The 20585-nt window shown below is 40.5% G+C and overlaps 1 protein-coding gene across 2 annotated transcripts; it reads right to left on the reverse strand.

Moving 5' to 3' along the window:
• Positions 1-1241: 1241 nt before the first annotated feature.
• On the reverse strand, positions 1242-19996 carry LOC134878415 (ras-related protein Rab-37-like). 2 transcript variants are annotated; one of them, XM_063904447.1, is made up of 9 exons: positions 19769-19996; positions 13462-13572; positions 8093-8134; positions 6638-6704; positions 6288-6340; positions 5844-5909; positions 5059-5115; positions 4902-4978; positions 1242-3208 (listed from the first exon to the last, which is right to left on the reverse strand). In XM_063904447.1, exons 1-9 carry the CDS (start codon positions 19919-19921, stop codon positions 3103-3105), a joined length of 732 nt encoding a protein of 243 aa, XP_063760517.1. In that variant the 5' UTR covers positions 19922-19996; the 3' UTR covers positions 1242-3102. The 2 variants fall into 2 exon arrangements, with proteins under 2 accessions (XP_063760517.1, XP_063760515.1); XM_063904445.1 differs by lacking the exons at positions 13462-13572; positions 19769-19996 and adding exons at positions 10093-10203; positions 11003-11613.
• Positions 19997-20585: the final 589 nt, after the last annotated feature.

Consider the following 20585-nt stretch of genomic DNA (forward strand, 5'->3'; position numbering starts at 1 on the left):
CTATTTTCCTCATTATTCTCACTCATTTCTCATGTGGCCCTTATCATCTTCTTTTAAAAATTCATACTTTTTTTCTCCCAATTTTTTTTTCCAAATTTGAATTTCCAACTATTTCTTCAAAATTATCACTTTTTTCCTAAAGATCTGACTTTATTTCCACTTTCTAGATTTGAAAAATTCCTGCCTAATAATAAAGCATCAATTTATCCATCTCATAATCTTGGTTAAACAGTATTATTGGGCCCGACTGACATAAATTACAGTGCGATTATTTAGTTGTCACCTTATCACACTTAAAACATTGATCCTTTCCCCCTGTGGAGTTTAGTATCTTGGTAAACATGATTCCTTTCATTATTTTGTTTCAAATATGTCACTGTTAATACAAGGAGATGCCTGAAATAACATGTACACTCTGATATACCAGATTAGATTAAATAGCAATGATAAACATTCACACATTAGTCATTCTGATAACCCTTACAAGATATGAACTCAACAATAATAACCAGCATCCTTTTTAAAACTCCAGTGTTAAAGCAACCTAGGACCCTTTTTACATTTGGATATCAGAGTGACTCACCTGTAAAGACAGAGCAGAGTCAGAAAGCAGCTGAAATAAAACCTTGGGGAGGATATGACTCTTCATTTGCTTCTGGTCCTGATAAGAGGACAGATACAGGATACTCTCCCACCTGGGAATATAAATCTACCATACCGTCAGCACTAATGAATACAGCGTGTTTAAGTGCAGCTGCTAGTTTAGTTAATGGGAACTCATTTAGGTAATTAAGGTTTTTTCACGGATAGAAAGTCTCCTTAATGTGTCTGGAGTGTGTGTGACTCATGGATGTGAGTGGGTGAGCCGCATTCAGGTGTGCTGCTCAGCGCAGGGAATTGTAAATGTGCTCCAAGTATATATATTTACCTTTAACTAACACATTAAAACAGACAACGCTAACGAAACATCACTGTGCAGATCTGGAGCACGCTTTCAAAAACAGAAGACCTCTATATTGGAATAAAATAGAGTGTAACATTCCTGAATCTACAGGTTGTGTAATTGATAAATCATTTTTTTCTAGTGCAACATGTTAGAGTATAAACAGGGTAGCTGCTGCCACACAGTGGCTCATTAACCTCAACACATCCTGTCACTCCCAACCTTCCAAAACCCCAAAAGACACACACACCAAACAAGACACACACAGATGAGACTGACTTCAATAAAAAACACCACATACATTACAAAATATACTTTGTTTTATATATCTAATATGATAACAAAGCACTTTTTCATGGCACTTTGTGATCACTGTGACGCCTCAGTAGAGGGACGAATGTGACAGCCAGCAAATTCCACAAGCAAACATTCATAATGAACATTGTACAAAGAAACGAGTTACAAAATGTGGTGCATGAACAAATACAGCTTGGGTACAGTCTACACAACAACATCCATCTTTAGAGGAGACACATCTATGTTCCGGGAGTTCTGCGAGCATGTCTGTGTTTGCGAATGGTTAAAATGTAAATAGCATGCAAAGGTATCTCTAACCAAAAGATGAGAAAATAATGATAATTATCTCTTTGTATAAGGCCCGGTGTGACAGTGGGTTACTCAACCAGCACATTTACGTACATGTACAGTACTTTAAATGAAGTGTCACTGGCCCTGAATTGAATGTACAGACAGACACACAGCGGGCGAGCGCCCTTAAAAAGTTGGCTTTATTCTACCTAACAGCAGTACAGATGCGAACAGACATGATCATTTGAGCTACAATCTGACTGTGAGACTGACGTCCACTTCTCAAACACGCCAAATTATCAAAGGAAATAATGAGTAGGACTGTAAGGCCAAAAGGGGGTTCAGTTCACAGCCTGGTCAAACAGGGATGGAAACAAACGAAGAGCTGCAGGGCAAAATGCGATATCCACACCAACAGTCGTATTGATTGTTTGGATAAAACTGCCATTAATCATGAGTCCGGCTCTGCAGACTGCAGGATGAAAAATGTGGCACTTGTGAGAATTTGATCGAACTCCGTTTTTTCAGTGTCTGCTGCTGGAACAAACAAAACTCACAAAGTTACAGACGCCTACTTGGATTTGAAAGTGTGGTTCAGGCTTATTCTCTGCTGTGCTGCAGGGGTGAAGTATTTTTGTAAGTAAGTCGGCAAATAAAAGTTTATGATACTTTTTTTTCCCAGCAAGCCAATCTTCACAAGGAACTGTACTGATTTTTGAAAACATATATGCAATCGCAACTACACCAGGGTTGCATCGATGTCAACATCACAACTCCTTACCTGTCATACAAAAGCTTTTCCTCTCAGAGGGATTCATTGATGAATCTACAAGTTGCAAAAGTTAAGGAAAAAAACCAGTATTGCAAAAAGGCTAACTAATTTAATGGGTTTCGACTGATTCCTGCTGCACACTATAAAAAGACTTGCATCTTGACCCCTGCCAGTTGCAATAGCATTTGCAGGAGCCAAGAAACGCAAGGATCTATTTCCATTCTTTGGCGGTAAAGACAACACCTGCCGAGAACCGTGCTGTCTTCAGCGCACAACCACATGAATTGAATATTTTACCCTGAAACGAATTTGAGTGAGTTGTTACCCTTATTGTGTCTGCCCATCTCCTCTTCCCAAATGATAAACTCTTCAGATCTACATCGATCACAAGGGTGCCATAGTTTTCATCCAAAACGACCAATGATGCGTTTGCAGCTTTTTAGAATAGAAAGATAATTATGTTTTCCGTGTCCCTGGAGATATTGCATTTCAGATTGCAACTCCTGACTTCTAATTTGATACAACTGTCACCACAAAGATCACAAACATTTCTACAACTGACATAAAAAGAGTTTCAAATTCACATTTCAGATAAGGGATGGCGGCCAATCCAGATTCACTTTCCATTTGAGTTTAAAGCCCAGTGGTGTAGTCGAGGTTGTCTGCTTCTCAGGTTTGGTGCTGGGATTGGCTTTTATGTTAGAGAGCAGACTTTATTTTATTTTTACCTCGATCCAACTCCCTCCCTTCCTTCCCCTCCTTCTCTCTCTGTGTGTCTCTGCCTTGGGATCATTGTCAGCTACATGTGGCCACAGCAGCCAGACTTGTGCTTCTGAGACTCGATGTAGTCGTGTATCTGGAACTTGGGCTCATTCTGCTGCTGTGTGGCTCTGTGCTTCAACTCCCTGATGAAGAGAGACGCAGGAAGTTAGATACAGAGGAGGTGGATGTGTGGGTAGGAGCACTCACAGGGCGAGCAAATCAAGAAAATGAGAAAGGAAGAGAAATAAAAAAAAACAAGCGAGGGAGAGAAACTCAAATCTGTACTGAGATTTAATCAAAATGCCTCTGGCAAGAACCATTTAATCAAACTTGCACTTAAAATACACACAAAGATTGAAAATCAACCATACTATTCTATTCCACAGCTCTGGGAACATGCTGTGCAATCAGTCATTTTTTAGACACAAAAAGGTATTCTTTCCGCCTTTCAGTAAGAAAAGTGTGTTCATACGGATGTTCAGTCAAAAGCAGAAATTGCACAGCTGATGTTTAAAATCCACAGGGAGCCTCAAACATGCACAATCACGGTATAACAACAACAACAGGAACAAGCAAGATATTAGCTAAAAAATGCATGAATCAGAGGGAGGTCTGTGAGCATCAGAGACATCAAAATGATCAGGGAAGGAGATTAGAGTAAACCCGAGTGTGCAACAAGGCAGATTTACATACAATAATGAATGCCTCTGTTGCTGCATAATCCAAAATAAACTCATTACATTTCTTTCTAATGTAAGGAGAAAAAGTTGCATCTATTACAAATATATAGGATCAAAATGCTTTGTCTCTTCAGAGGTCCATTTAAAAGACGCCTTAAAATGCAATATTAGTTTTACGGATCAGTGCAGATGCTTTTTTGTAATGAGAAAAGTGCTATGGCTTCGTGTGATCCCTCTGAGAGTTTGTTTTTTATTTCTATCTCTGTTCTCTGTTATTTTCTTTAGTTATAGTTGTTCGCTCTCATTTTCGGAGGCTGGCGGGGAGGTGTAAGGAAATAACTACTCTTCAGACTTTCCACCTGTCATTTCTATGCAGCTTTCTGTAAGGAAACCTGCTGAGATGCCTACGTTTACAGCTCAGCATTAAGACACTCGGACGATAAAGAAATCATGTTGAGAATTTAAAAAACATTAGCTTCCTTCAGGGATTTCCCCCCTGCTGCTAGCTTTAAAGCTACATGTGGTGCGTTGTTGGATGGACATCTTGTATTACATGGAATACTAAAATCGAATATATAATGGCCTAAAGCAAGTGGATACCCAAACATGCTACCATATGTGATTTAAAAAAAAACGTTCAATACTAAAGCATAACAGCCTCCATTCTGGGCGAAACAATTAGACCCAAAGTCACGTTAGACTTGGTCTTTAAGGTATTGCAAGAGTTCAGGACTGTATGCTGGACAGTCAAGATTTTCCACATAAATGTTACTAAAAGGGTATTTATGCACCTGGTAAATCAAGGCATGTTGAGAATGAAGAGTGTCTACCCTGACCTTTTACCAAGCGTGGAAAGCACACTTTTATGTTCTATCATATTGTGTATGTGGCAGCACTTTGAATTTCAAAAGAAAAAAGGGAACTGAAATATCTCACATATTTTGTATGTAAATTATCTGCCGGGCAGAAATGGGGTTTGAAATATTAGACATACATTTTGCAGGTCGCTGTGCTAAATTGAAATAGCTGCTGCATGTGCTGGGACAACTAAACACTGATGGGCCAACTTTAGTCTGTAGGCCCTACTTTGGGCAGCCTTGACATATAGATTTTGTTCACGTATAAAAATGTAAATAGGTGCAGCTGTAAGACTTACTTTGCTATGGCGAGAAAGGCCAGCTCCACATTGACTCCGGTCTTCGCACTGGTCTCCATAAATGGTACACCGTATTCCTACGACGGGAAAACATGAGATGAGCAAGTGGAGTGGCTGATGTTTTGAGATGTGACCACACAGAGGAGGGATACATTACCTTCGCCAGTTTCTCTCCATCCTCCGTCTTCACGACCCTCTCTGCAGCAACGTCTGCCTGTAAGACAGCAGGAGGAGAAAACAACAAGTCATCATGGGGGGAGGATGAAGGGCCATAGATTCACCATACCATTAGCTACACTGATGCAGCACCGTGTCTCCCTGCACGTCCTCTTATCCGCCGCCGGCTGCTGAGCCAGAGCTCTCTCAGACTGATGAGATGTCAGAAACTCCACCTCAAGCTGAAAACCAGAGATCCCACACAGACTGATGCCGCCAGTCCTGCTGCTCTCACAGCACATTATCTGAGCTGCTGCTGTGTGACATCTCTGACCCTGGAGAAAGGTGAGTCCTCTGTGAGCCACCAGAGGGAGCTTAGAAATATATCAGCCAGGACTGCAGATTTATCATCAGCAGCGTCAAAGGCAGGGATAAGTCATTTTTGTGTCAGATTTTGAATTTATCCTTCAGTAGAATTAATGTGTTGATGTGGACGATTCTGTCAGTGTACCAACTTTATGTTCACCGGAGGGAATGTCTTCTCAAAGGCTAAAACAGAAATCAATAGACTCACCTCACACAATTAAGGCTGTGCTTCACTTGTAAACGTTAAAACAGGCAAGTGAGGGTTTATTTTCATGAATTTGCTGAACAGAGAAGGCCTTTTCTGGCTTTTAAGTGTTCACATGTCTGTCTGAGTGTGATAAGAGTGTGTTAAAATTGTGCTAAGAGACCAGTTATCCTTATGATCTTCTTATGGAGCGGAAAAAAGGAAGCTTTGCACACCTTGTTGCCGAGCAACATGATGACCACATCCTTCTGGGCATACTCGTGAATTTCAGTCAGCCAAGCCTTTCAAAGTAAAAAAGAAAGACAGATACAGGAAGGGGGAGAAGAAAGAGATTAGTGTTTGAAAAATCCAAATACCATCAGTTTCAGTCTTCATTTTTGTCTTCCTCCTGAGCTCAGATTATTACTATCCTCCAATCAATCACACCTAGACTCAGTCACTCTCATCCCTGAACACTGTTATTGCTTTTCATTACGAAACTTGGAAGTGCGTGGCGGTGCAAACGTGTCATTTCCAAAGAAGGCTCTGAGAAAATGATGGAAGTACTTTGCATTTAAAACAGTCAAAGTGAAACGTTCAGCTTGAGAGGCTGAGGAAGTGAAAATGAACAGACAGAAAAAAGAAAGAGAGGGTGTGAGAGGGTTATTTAATAGTCTTACCCTGATATTGTCAAATGACAGCTTACTGGTGATATCGTAAAGCAGAAGTAACGCTGTAAAAGGAAACAGATTACCTTTATTGTTATCTGCACACTGTCTTACGCAACACACATCAACACAGCCTGCACACACCTTCTAGGCACACTAATACATTATATTATATATCTCAGCCAGGTTACCTACCTACACCACCCGTTCACACACACACACACACACACACACACACACACACACACACACACACACACACACACACACACACACACACACACACACACACACACACACACACACACACACACACACACACACAGAGCATGAGGAAATGCATTATAAAAAGCAAAGGTTACCCTGGGCATCTCTGTAGTAGGCGTGCGTTACGCTTCGGAATCTCTCTTGGCCCGCTGTGTCCCAGATCTGCGTAACAAACCACATAATTACACAACAGCTAACGTGGGAAAACTGAACCGCGTGAACAATCCCCACAGTAAATCCTACCCAAAGACTAAAGCAGAAAACATACCATTACATTTCCCTGCTGAGCGAAAATGATGCCGTGTTAAAAAACGGCATGATTTTAAAGAAAGATTTTAAACCAAACAAAACAAAACCATCAAGAGACAAATTAGCTGCTGCTAAGTTAGCCACAGCTAGCCGCTTAAGCTAAATGTACTTTTATAAGATACTCCCTTGTTTTTTTACTTGTCAAATGAGTAGATTATCTATAACTAAATAACATTTTAGATTATTAAGTGTGTCATCCCATATAAATAAGGTAGAAACTAAATCTGGCCATAAAGAATAAAACCACTAACATTAAAATGGGTATGCTATTAGGATAAGAGGCTTAGCTGAGCAGGGTGGGAAAGCTGAACACCCTTTGCAGGTTTTTTAGTGCCATATTACTATATTTTTTCACAGGGATCTGCTAAAACCCTAATCAAACAATCAAAATGCTAGCTGCTAAAGCTGAAATTGTAACATATACATTTTGATGAACATATTGGCGTTAAAGTTAACTATAGCCTAGCTTAGCAAAGTAGCTGTAACTGCCGACAGAGCTGACTCTAGATCAACATTTTTTTCTACTTAAACTTCAATGTATACAATTATAAATCATATAATATAAAGGTAATGACAAATAAATGGAAAGCTAAATTAACACATTACTGAGTTTGTAATCAATTTTATAAAGGCAGAGTGCAGTTTTTAGGTTTTTCAATCATTTGTTTAATAAGACATAAAAATAATTGTGTGAATTCCCATCATGCTGTTTATAGATACTGTTTTTGTTTTGTTTTTGTTTTTTTACCAAAAACTAAGCGTTAAGGTAGGTCCATCACCTTTATTTAGTATTGACTCATGCTGGAAGATATTTTGGAATCATTAACAGGATTTTAATCATCTCCCATCCAAGGAACAAAAATAAAAAGCTTTTCCTCATGAGGATTTACTCAAGCAAGAAGAGGAATCTAATTTTGGCACCTCCCACTCAGTGTTGAATGAACAGGTTATTATGATAGACCGGTGTGTGCCTTGGATTAACAGCTTGCTGCTGGCACATATTAATACAATATCAGGGCCTTTGATTGGATTGCATTGCAGTACAATCAATGACAGACAGTAATTTTACGTGTAAAGTATTTAGGTCAACTATTGTTTTTATATATATGTTCTGATTATTTTGGATTCTGTAAAAATGTACCAGATGAGTCAACATATAAGTCAGTAGCTTTCAGGACAGGTGTAATTTTATTCAATGAGCTAATTAAGAAAGGCATATAGGTCAAAGTTAATTATCTTACCTGGAGTTTGACTTTCAGGTTGTCGACATCCACCACTTTATTCTGCAGACATAAGAAGAGCAGTGAGAGTCTGGCGAGAGTCTGGCAGTCCACCATATGCTTTAAAGACTGGAGTGCTGAAAAAAAAAAAACCTAAACAGAAATGAATGTTGAACATCACGGCAGACTAGCTAAGAGACTCAGCACGAGGTAAAGAAACGAGACAACTAAAAGTGGCTTTGAACGTTGGCAGAGAAAGTAATTTGCAACACCCACACAACAGCAAGGTCCTGGGATTAGACTTAATTTCACAACAGTGAGAAGAAGGCTGGCAGCATAACAACTGACTCCCCCGTTAATTTCCTGCAGCCCCGTAGGGGTGCCCTCTGATTTCCTGTGGAGAAAGGTCTGTCTTAAAATAGTTATGTTTATAACAAGCTAAGTGTGTACAACTGATTATGTTGACAACAGAGGGAAGTGGAAATACAGGTGATGGTAACATGCATTATTTAAACATGCGTGCTCCAACATGCTAAAATGAAAACACACATTCTCTCATGCTCTGCTTAATGGAGGCTTGTGGTTATTTTTATTTTATGTGACCTGCTATAGCATCAAGCCAGGTCCCAACCACATCTCAACCTTACACAGCAAAACACACCAAAGAGAGGTGACGGAAGTGTGAATAGCAAATTTTCTGCAGCACTTCCTTGATCACTTCATCTCTTCGTATCAGTGACAGGTCACCACAAACAGCGCCTGCCTTTCCTGTGAAGGCACAAAAATGTGCTTGAAGGAAATGCAGTCAGAGCTTCACAGTGACAAAAGAAACCTCTGCGATTTGTGAGAAAGATGAAGCGGCCACATACCAAATCCCCTGCTTGGCAGAATGGACATAGTAAAACCCCTGCACTAGTTGCTATGGGTTTCCATTTTCCCCCTCAATTATGACATTGGAGGAGCCTGCATGCTGAGTAACTGCTACAAGGAAGCACGCCGAAAATAGACCGGCCATGTTACAAGCTGCCACAACAGCCTGCCTGCCTGCCTTTTCATGCACTGAGCACAACCTCAGCACACTGACTCAACTGCTCCTTCAGATGCCTCTGTTTCTAAGCAGCTTTGCACCTGTGCATAAACACAAGCCAGAAATGAATTGTTTAAATTGTGATTCTTCTCATTCAATGGTGTGACAATGAATGCAAAAGTTAACCAGTGTCTGTTTACTTTCCTACTGGTTTTTATGAATGGGCTCTGGCCGCAGCACTTGTTGCTATTGTTTGAGTGGTGGCACAGTGAATCGTGCATGCTTTTGAATAGACAATGTCCATATAGGTCATGTATCTGTCAGACATCCATTACGCTCTCGAATATCTACACTACCATCAGAAGAAGACAATGCATCACTCTGGCTAATGCAACACAATTTCCTCCTCAAACAACCTCTACTTGACTTGCCATTAGTGTGAGTGTTGTGTCTTGATTGGAAGGAAACAGAAGGTTGAAACACGTCCTTCAAACAACCTATTGTTACGTTCATCTCTGCAAAGTAAGATATACAGTAGAGATATGCTCCAAATACAACAACAGTCACTGTGTGTGTGCGTGTGCATGCATGAGATGTCACTAGGTAGGAGCTCGTCTGTCGGCACTGCGAGTCCTCCAGGACCGAGCTGTGCTGTAGCCAATCTTTCCAGGAGACAGAGACGTGGGCAGGCATCTGCCAAGACATTTATGAACAGAGCCTTGCAGCACAAGTGTTCTGTGGACTTGAATGATCGGTGAGAGGATTTGTACATTTGGTGCTATCATTGCAGAATGACTAAGAGTTCCCAGCAGAAATAAGGTGATAATTGGGCCACAGTGTGACTCTAACAATTCTGTCTCATGTCACCTTTTAAATATCATTAGGATGTTTTTCAGATGGCAAATGTTTCAAATATGAGTAATAACACAAACACAGGAATAACGAACAGTATGATGAACAATTCTGTGAGACTGTTCAACAGCATCTCTCTCACCCTAAAGTCTATTCCAACGGTGGCTATAAAGTTGCCTCCCAGAAATGCCCCGTCTTTAAAGCGCACCAAGACACACGTCTTCCCCACGGACGAGTCTCCCAGCAGCATCACCTACAGCAAAGCCACCACCAGAGAAGAGGGACAACAGGTTAAAGCATGACTTAAGCTTATTCATGATGGTAGGATAAGAATACCAGTCTCGCTTGAAGAGGAAATTAAAGCTGAAGGTTGAGCTGCATAAATTATTTTTGTAATAATCATGATGTTTGAGAGGGATGTTGGGCAATGTCTTATTTTGGTAAGATTGCAACCAACATGTGACACTCCAGGGAGTTGATTCAAGACATTTGAAACCACTCTGTAATTTTAACTCTCATCATGTTTCAGTGTGCATCCAACACTAATCAATATAATTACAACAGGATGTGCAATTATACAATCCATCGAGCGCATTCAGTTATTCATACAGTGAGTCATAGCTGCAAAGACGTATTGTGGATAACAATGCAATTAAACTTGAATTTAACTTTTGTCTGTGGGTCTTTATTAAACAGTTGCAGGTGTACATGTTAAATATTTAATGAGAGGGAGCAACAAGTACACCCTCAGCAAATATTTGCTTATCAGTAAGGGTGGATAGAGCAAGCTAGCGAGATTTAAAGGCTCAGACAGACATCTTAATCATTTAATTAAACCATCAGAAGGTTGAGTTGGGTGAAAAACAGGGACAATGCATAAATGCAGACTTAAAGTTTTTTGTCCTATATTACCCAGATGTGGAGAGTATATATTCATATTCATGTTGCTGCAGGTACACACAGATGTTCTGTGTCAAACCTACAGATACATTCAGACACCTGTTCCACCAGCAGCTCCACCAACATAAACACAAAAAGATGGAAATACACACCTTGAAGGCAATATCATAATATTCGTTAACAGAAGCGCATCTCTCCAACACATATTTAGACGTTCCGTTTTTAGCCTGCTTTTCCTCCAACAGTGTATTTCTTTCGGACATCGCAAAGCCAAGAAAAGACGCGCAGGCTGAGAAAAAGCCAAAGCGCAGTTTATCTCCGAGATGTATCCAAGAAAGACGCGCACGTTGTCCTCGAGATCTCCGCCGCTCAGTCCCGGTGTCCGCGAGCCCCTTCTGCTCGCATTACTGCGCGTGGCCACAAAATGATCACCAGGCGCTTCCAAAGAAGGAAGAGATTTTTTTTTAAATCACACCTTAATACCGCACAGTAAGAAGACGGAACTTGAAAACCAATCTTCTAGGTCCACCAGCAGTCAACAAAGCGGTGATGGCAAACAGGCGGAAACATTTCTCTGCATCCTGGCGTGGGCAGCTTGGTCAACTGATCGTGTGAGGACGTCGGCACCCAACGACAACAACACTGTTTTCTTAGCAGAGAAAACACCAGGCAGGTTTTCAGGCTGACATTGTGCCCAATAACAGCTGTGGGGGTCAAGCGTACTGCTGGCTGACTCATCCGCCACATGTGGAGGTGCGAGAGGGTCAGAGAGGAGAGCAGAGACCCGGAGAGGAGGGGGAAAAAACCCTGCAATGTGACTAATTAGTCTAAATACACTTGATGCATAATGGGATTATCCCTTAAAACACACAAACTCTTATTGGTGCGTAACATGGCGTCACAACATTATCCAGAATCATTGTTTTGAAAATGTTTCCTTTAAATATATCAGGAGGAAATGTCTGAAATGAGACTTAATAGTCTCAATAAACTACTGCATAACGTGATTTACATTTAAAAAAGATAAACTCTTATTGGTGCGTAAAATGGCTCGACAACCTCATCCAGAATTATTTTCCTAACATGTCCTAACATCCTTTAAATACTGTTTCACACAAAGTAGATCCATCCTATAATTTTACATGATTCTTTATAACCCATTTCCCCCCCCTCATAATCAGTCCAAAAGCAGACACACATTGATCCCACTTATCTTTTTACCAAAATCTATAAACATTATCCCAAATGAATTTAATTAATGAGCATGTCATACATGTCTAAAATGGTTTCAATGACAGTATGACAAATGAATCTTTTCCTGCAGTGTTTGTCTCCCCCCAGTGTTCAAGTCTCCACTCCTATCAGTGGTAGTGACAGGACTGATGTCAGATATCATTTATGTTATATAACATGCAATTTCTTGACTGAACTCCTCGCTCTGTGCCAGGGGCATCAGTTCCCCCTTCTGACATGAGCATAATGATGAAACATGTGTATGGAGATGGAGCTGATTGAATGCTTGATTTGATTATGAATAGAACTATAAAGAGGCTCTGCGGCTGACGGCATGTTCTCATACTAATTTATTTTATTTAACAGTGTGACAATACTTCCCTGATGTGCAATATGTTAAAGACCTTATCTTCGCAGAAATTTCATCATTGCTTTTTTTGTTTACATTCATCCTATGGCAAATTTTAAAAAATGCACTACAGGAATAAAACACTAATAGGCCTACTGCAAAAGGACAAACAATGATCCTTGAATTCTTGAGTCCTTGAGTAAACTGAAGGGCTTGAAAGCGAAGATAGCTTGAAATGTAAAAGGTTAAAGTTTATTCTGGCCGAGTGAGCCCGAGCAACACACAGTTCATGGATGTTAACCTTCACTGCATATTAGGCACTTTATTCTGAGCACCTGCACAGCAAAAGAAAAAATACCCCAAATAAAGTGTGTTTGCAGGCACTCTAAATGCTTTAAATCCAGTGGCAGATTTGCAGCAGTGTGACTTATGTTGTTTGCATTTTTCCTCAGGGCTTTTTGAAGCTTGAATCATCTACTCCAGCACAATCCTATGCTAATGCGAGACTTTTCCCCCAGATTTCCGCATTCCTCCTCTTTGCTGCGGTAAGGGCACTGACGCAAAGCCAAAGTGATCACAGAGGGAGAATGGTACATTAAATGAACATATGCATTTTTCCTTTTGTCTGCTTTTTTTTGTACCACTTGCCACACAGAGTGCACCTCCCCCTCACCATGTCACACGGCATTGAATCACTCTTCTGCGCTGCAAACATCCAGCAGCAGACAGCCATGACTTTAATTAGCAGTACTTTCTTCAGTAGCAGTGGCATCATTAACCATAATAATACAAACACACACACGGTGTTAAGGAATTGTAATGAATGCAGTGAGAAGATGCAACATCCCACACTGGAGCACACTACTGATTCATGCTGGACTTCACTCACGCACAAGAGACCCAGAGAAGATTGGCTCATGCAAGAGGAAAAACATGCGAAGGAGGGCGTGTGGATGACAGGAAGTGTGTGTGTGTGTGTGTGTGTGTGTGTGTGTGTGTGTGTGTGTGTGTGTGTGTGTGTGGACTCACTGTGAAGCCGATGCCCACGGTGGCAGTGAAGGATCCTGGGAGGAACTTGCCCTGGTCGAACTGAACCAGCAGGGAAGTCTTGCCCACTCCGCTGTCCCCCACGAGGATGGTCTGCAGAGAGATGCAACGTCATGTTTCCACGCTAACCGCCTGAGGCCCTGCGCTGTGTGTGGGCACATAGTGTACGTTACTGCACATCTGTTGATCAGCGCACAGCTCTCTGTTCTGTAATGTGATGTTACTGGAGGGTGTGTGTGTGTGTGTGTGTGTGTGTGTGTGTGTGTGTGTGTGGGCCAATACTGTATTAGAGATGGCTGTTTTGTTCCTACTGCTGTCTCTCTTCAACTTGCCCTTCTCTTTTACACATTACATTATGCTAAGCTAACAAAAAAATAACAATGCTTAGTTTCAGGTGATTATACACGAAGAAACAGAGACGATTATTCTATTCAATTCCTGATAACACATACCTCTAAATACTACACACTATATCTTAAAAGGGGCCCTTTTATGCTTTTGGGGGTTTTGACTTTACTGTAGTGCAGGGGTGTCCAAACTTTTTCCACCGAGGGCCACATACAGAAAAATATATGGAGAGCTGGGCCACTTATAGAGGTGAATATTGCCTCATAAGTTAAGTTATAAGTTAGCAAAACAAAGCAAATATAGGTGAATAATGTGCGATACTTTCAAATGGTTTAAGGAAAAAACAGCCTACATCCCATCTCTCTTTAGGGTTTCATTTATTTTGTTGACAAACTCCTCAAAACAGAAGCCTCAGATTGCTGATAATAAGAGTAAATATAAAGGTTCAATTTCAAGCTTGTTATAGAAATAAGTTGTTTTTAAAAAAAAAACTAAGATTTGTTAGAAAAAGTTTTTAATTTGAAATGAATTTATTTAAAAATTGGGCTCATTAATATATTTGAACATATATATTTAAGTAAGTACAATATAAGACATCAAAAGTTTAATTTGTGGGCCATATTCCATTATACTTTAAGAGTTTGCTGAGGGCCGATTCAAAATGGCCTGCGGGCCGCATTTGGCCCCCGGGCCGTAGTTTGGACAACCCTGCTGTAATGTGTTATATACAGTATAAGTTTTTGTGCATTTAAATGGTCTGCAAAGGCTAAAATCCCCAAGGTCGAATAATCACAAAAGAGCCGGCCAGCTAACCAATCAGAGCAGACTGGGCTCTGGTTTCAGGCAGAGGGTGAAAAGAGGTGGGCAGTCTGAGAAAAATAAAGAGCTTTTTTGAACATTAAAGCATGGAGACATGTCCCAGTAGAGACACTATATGACCCTGAAAATGTGCATAATATATCATCTTTAAGTATTCGCTTTAACTGACATTATTCCTGACCCTTAGAAGGGGACTGTCCTCTACGTCGGCAATCAATAAAATAAATGTATCAGCTATTATCAAGATATTTAAAGTAGCTCCATCTCGACCAACACAACCGTATCATGCTACGTATTGATCCATCCGTTTAATAAATCTATGTAATAATATTAATTAACAGTAATGTACGTGTTCTGCAAAACAGAACACGTACATTAGGCCATAAAACACACACACACACACACACCCCCCCCTCCCCCCTTGGGTCATGCGTCAGCACAGTAGGGATCTGCTGACTTGTCACCAAAGTGTTGGACGTGGGCATCAATTGGCCTGCTTGTCGCCATGGTTATCGCCTCCTCGGGTGCCGTGGTGGAGGCGTCCAGCCCGGAGCTCCTCAGCAGCAGATGCTTGCGTCCTTGTTGACATTTATCGTCCCCCCCCCCTCAACCATCCTCCTGCTCCTCCTCCTCCTCCTCGACCCCGCTGCCTGCCTCTTATCTGCCTCTCAAAGAGCCCACATGCTGTGCAGCATCACATGCAGCGCTCCGCCGCTCGCAGTACGTTCACTTTAATCACTGACATCCACAAGTTGTGCACATTCGACTTTGCTCTTCCATTAAAAACGCGACATAGTGACAGTTTGAGATATACAGGATGAGAGTGTTTGCTCTCTTTGAAGATGTAGCCTTCTTAAACGCTGAGTAAAGCAATATTTTTAATGCTGAAAATACAGATATAAGCTCCAGAAATCCAGCAAACGGAGAGTGACGTTTCAAACAAAGCGTGCAGTAGTGTTTATAAATGATATGGGATCATATTGCTCAAATTCTCAATAAAAAGTTATTAGGAAACATGTTTCTTTCCCACAGTGTGAGTGGGTACTTGCACAAACCAGTCCCTTAAGTACTCCTGATGCACACCAGAGGCAGGCTAATGTGAGCATGACTCACACGGTGTTTGTGCAGTGTTAAGCTGGCCAGCACAAAATCAACATTTTACTATTTAATGCGTCCCTCATTTCATTTTAATGCTGGCTTGTAAATGTTCTCAGGACAAACTCTGTTGGAGAACAAAGCAGCAGTGGCAGGGGGGGCACTTTATCTCCGGGAGGCACATGTGGGACTGTGTGTATGCACGGAGTGATGATGGAGGGGACGGTGGGGGGGTAGAGATGCTGAACACGTCTCCATGGCAACATGACATTTCTCAGAGTTGTGTGAATCCCAGAGACGTCTCATGATTTGATAGTTACCCTGAAAGTGGCGAGTGGAAACCCAAGCTATGCAATAAATATACAATTAAATGTTGTCATAACTTAACGTATTTACCCCAAAATAACAATAAACACATTTGGAGTTACATTGATCAATATAGATGACTTAAAGAGGTCATAGTGTTCATTTTCAGGTTCATATTTATATTTTGAGCCTCTATTGTGACTTCTCTCCATGCTTTAATGTTCAAAAAGCTATTTTCTCATACTGCCTGTGCTGCAGCACCTCTTTTCACCCTCTGTCTGAAACCGGAGCCCAGTCTGCTCTGATTGGTTAGCTGGCCGGCACTGTTTTGATTGATCAACTGCTTAGAGATGTCCCGCCCCTTAGCCTATCACATATAATATGTTGGAACTCTAGGCAATAGAAGTGCAAGTGTTACGTAGTGATGTCATTATGTTCTGGAAGTAAACAAAGGAGTCCAATGGAGGGGTTTCAGGCAGGGGAGGGGGGAGTGAGTGGAGAAGAAACTTCCTCTGGAGGAAACAGAATGTAACTGTTTATAATAGTATACTGCATGTAGGTTCTTGGTGTCTCCAGGGATTTGAGCCTTTGCAGACCATTTACATGCACTAAAACCTATATAACACACTACAGGAAAGGGAAAACCCCCAAAAGCATAATTGGACCCCTTTAATGTGTATGTTGTTGAGTGTTGGAGGTATCTGCTGTAGAGATCTCTACCTTCTCTCACATATAATGTTCCCCCCCAAATAAACAAAAAAAGCAAAGGAATGCCTCTTTCCAGAACTCATGAGCCGTTTACTCATATAACCCACAGGCTGAAGGGAGTTGTTCCTCCATGAAACTGCTCACAACAAGCTTTGGGGGATTATCTTGAGTAGCCGGGTCATGAAGTTTGTTTTGTTTGGCCCTTTGAGAACGACAACAAGAGTGCTTTCTAGTTTGATTATATTTGAGGGAACGCAGACATCTCTACAGCCGATAGCACCATTCTGTTCAGCAGTTTGTCTTTACACACTGGTAACTTTACACTCAGCTTTCACACTAAGAACAATTATTACACTAATAAGAAACTCTATAACACCTAATCCTTCCACGTTTGCGAAGTTTCTTCTTCTTCTATGTCTGAATAGGAGCCGTTCTGACAAGATTTTGGGTTATACATGAATGTTTTCCAAAATGTAAAGAAATATCTCCCTAAAACAGCTTTTTGTCTCACAGTTTCCAAAAGTACTTTAAAGTTTACTGGAGATCCAATTGGCCTATATTAGCTTACAAAAAGTGCAGCCATCTGTATGCTCTGTAGTTTCTGGCAGGCTTTGACTCGGCAAAACAACAAATATAATCAGAAACGTGTTTACGGAGCAAGAAGGAGTTTGTTCTGGCCTCACAGACAATGCTCTGCCTATTTGGCAAGTATCGACCGGCTGAGTTATTGAAGGTCTTGAAGCTTACTAATGAATCATATTGACAAAACAGATGCAGTAAAATTCACGTCTCAGACTCTAGACTTTACATTGTTGCCTTGATGAATTGCTCTACAATGGGCAATAGACAGAAACGATCTACTTCTGAGTCAAATTCTTTATTCTCTTGCAATTAAACAACGCCACATAAGACAGTTTATTTGCAGGCGTCGTGTCATTATTTAATCAAAAGTGGTATAATTAAATAAAATCCAAAGCGTTGTAGAGGAAACTTAGAAAATACAGTGCCCTCCAGAACTATTGGAACCCCTTTGGTAAAAAGGTCTTTGTTTTTCCTCATTATATTTCATTCAAAAAATTAATTATAATCTAACCTTTTTACTGATTATTTTAAAATCATAATAAAGTTGACTTTAAATAAATATTTTTCTCCAAAACATGTGTGCCACAATTATTGGCACCCTTCCATCTAATATTTTGTGCAGCCTCCTTTAGCCAGGATTACAGCTCGGAGTCTCCTCCTGTAATGCCTGATGAGGTTGGTGAACACATGGCACGGGACCTGAGACCATTCTTCCATACAGAATGTCTCCAGATCCTTCAGTTCCGAGGTTGATGCTTGTGGACTCTCCTCTTCAACTCCTCCCACACATTTCCAATGGGATTTAGGTCTGGGGAAGTACGCTTCGGATCGTTGTCCTGCTGGAAGGTCCAACCATGGCCCATCTTAAGCTTCCGAGCAGAGGCTGTTATGTTTTCATTTAATATCTGCAGGTATTTTATAGAGTCCATGATACTATGTATCCTAACAAGATGTCCAGGGCATTTGGCAGAAAAACAGCCCCAGCAACATCAAAGATCCACCACCATACTTCACAGTGGGTATGAGGTGCTTTTTTGTATGGCCTTCTTTCTGTCTATGCCGAACCCACCCTTGCTGTTTGTTGTCAGAAAGCTCTATTTTGATCTCATCTGACCAAATAACCCTGTCCATTTGAAGTCCCAGTTACGTTTGGCAAACTGTAGACGCTTTAGTTTGTTGATAATTGAAAGCAATGTTTTTTTCCTGGCAACCCTCCCAAACAACTTGTGGTGATGTAAGTGGCGTCTGATGGTCGTTATGGAGACTTTCTGACCCCAAGACTCAACCGACCTCTGCAATTCTCCAGTTGTCATCCTTGTAGATACTTTTGCCAGTCGAACCATCCTCCTCACGGTGTGTGGTGTCAACGTACACACACGTCCTCTTCCAGGGCTGATTCTTAACCTCTCCTGTTGCTTGATGCTTCTTAATTATTGCCCTGATATTGGAAATGGGCATTTTCAACTGTTTTGAGATTTTCTTATATCCATTTCCTAATTTGTGCAGCTCAGCAACTTTTTTTCCCCCGCAGATCATCACTGTGTTCTCTGGTCTTTCCCATAGTGTTGAATGACAAAGGGTATTTTGGCCTGTGTCACCTCATATTTATACCCCAGTGAAACAGGAAGTCATGGTTGACCTCTTAAGAGTTCCTAATCAGCATGTGAACCTAAAAATGTAAGTTATGACTGGAAATACACTTCAGTTAGATCTTAATCAAATGATTTTCTAGGGGTGCCAATAATTGTGGCACATGTTTTGGAGATAAATATTTATTTAAAGTCAACATTTTATTTCAGTAAAAAGGTTACATTTTTGTTAATATTTTGAATTAAATATGAGGAAAACAATAAAGGTAGTTTTTGCATCTTGTTTTGCTTTTTTACTAAAAGGGTGCCAATAATTCTGGAGGGCACTGTATAGATATATTTTTAAAGAGGGTGTTTAACAAAATAACGTATAATATATAGTAAAATAATAATCTATAATACCGTGTGTTGTTTATTCTTTGTTAAATATTTAACACATTGAGGGCTTCATTATACATGCCTCACAATAATCTTGTATCATAGAGAAATGTTTTTATTCATTATTTTGATTATTATATTTAACACTCTGGCTATGGATATTATATCACTCATTGCAGCCGGCATTATGTGGAGCACTACATAGTAAAACATGTAGATCTGCTGGAATGTATTAATACAGCTACAGTCGGTATCCAGTTATCCTGATGACATTGTTTGGGTTATAAGCTGGCAGTGTTTTTGTATTTATGTGCAGAGAGAGCGCACTTTAATAATGAAACTGGGCCTATCATACATTGAAAATGTTGCTAGAAAATAATCTCCACTCGCTGAGATCAGTTCGCTTCCACCATTTCAATTTTAGACTTGATCCATTCTCGTCATGATTACTAAAGATTGATTACCTTGTGTGTCAGGTCTTCATTATAGGGGAAGGGGTCGGATGTGGGGGTCTGTCCGTCCTCTGTGTCCGTGTCCACTGCAGACGACCCGTAAGCGCTGTCCGAAGACACCAGCGTCCTCTCCCCCTGCAGCTGAGTTTCACAGCCGTCATCCATCCTGTTTGTTCTGTAGTTCACAACAGATGAGCTCCTGCAAACAAACTAAACACTCAAACTTCCTCTACTACATCTCCTCCGTCCCTCCTTCTCTGCATGTGCATCCTGAACACACACAGGACTAAATATTCATATGATAAGTAACCCAGAGCTGTAGCCTACAGTATTTATGAACTGAAAAACATGTTGGGCATTTAGGCGAAGTAGTGTTCAGCACCCTGGAGAGCTCCTCCTCTTCTAACATCACCCCCATGTGTAAACACATATGATAAATACAGGTACAACATTTTATATTTGGCTCATGCCTCATTTTGAATACAAAGAGACCATATATGTTTGTATTTTAAAATCCAGATTTTCTTTTGCGAATAAAATGTAACAAAAACATACAATTTTTCCCCCGTTGATTACTTACATTAGCACTACTTTTTTTGTGGTTTAAATGTTTCTTGAATAAATATAAAATACAATCAATTTAGCATATTCCATAGTTAACTTTTAGAATTAGGAGAAATCTTAGAAAAAGTGTAGTTCAAAAAAACTTCATAATGTATATTTTTTTCTTTCCAGCAGTCTGAAATAAATCCTGGAAAATGAAAACCAAACGGCTTAAAAATGAAGCAGTGCATCAAAAAACAATGCATTGCTTCTAATGTCTCGTATG

The sequence above is a fragment of the Eleginops maclovinus genome, chromosome 16 (genome assembly GCF_036324505.1).
Source record: "Eleginops maclovinus isolate JMC-PN-2008 ecotype Puerto Natales chromosome 16, JC_Emac_rtc_rv5, whole genome shotgun sequence".
Classification (NCBI taxonomy): Eukaryota; Metazoa; Chordata; class Actinopteri; order Perciformes; family Eleginopidae; genus Eleginops; species Eleginops maclovinus.

Bases quoted from the DNA above. Each gene is read 5' to 3' on its own strand.
- LOC134878415 (XM_063904447.1), bottom strand. From the start codon at position 19,921: ATGGATGACGGCTGTGAAACTCAGCTGCAGGGGGAGAGGACGCTGGTG. The intron at 8,135-13,461 runs GTGAGTCCACAC...TTATGTCTGCAG, and splicing joins CCGTGGGCATCGGCTTCACA to AATAAAGTGGTGGATGTCGA. The intron at 6,341-6,637 runs GTAACCTTTGCT...TTCCTTTTACAG, and splicing joins CTACTACAGAGATGCCCAGG to CGTTACTTCTGCTTTACGAT.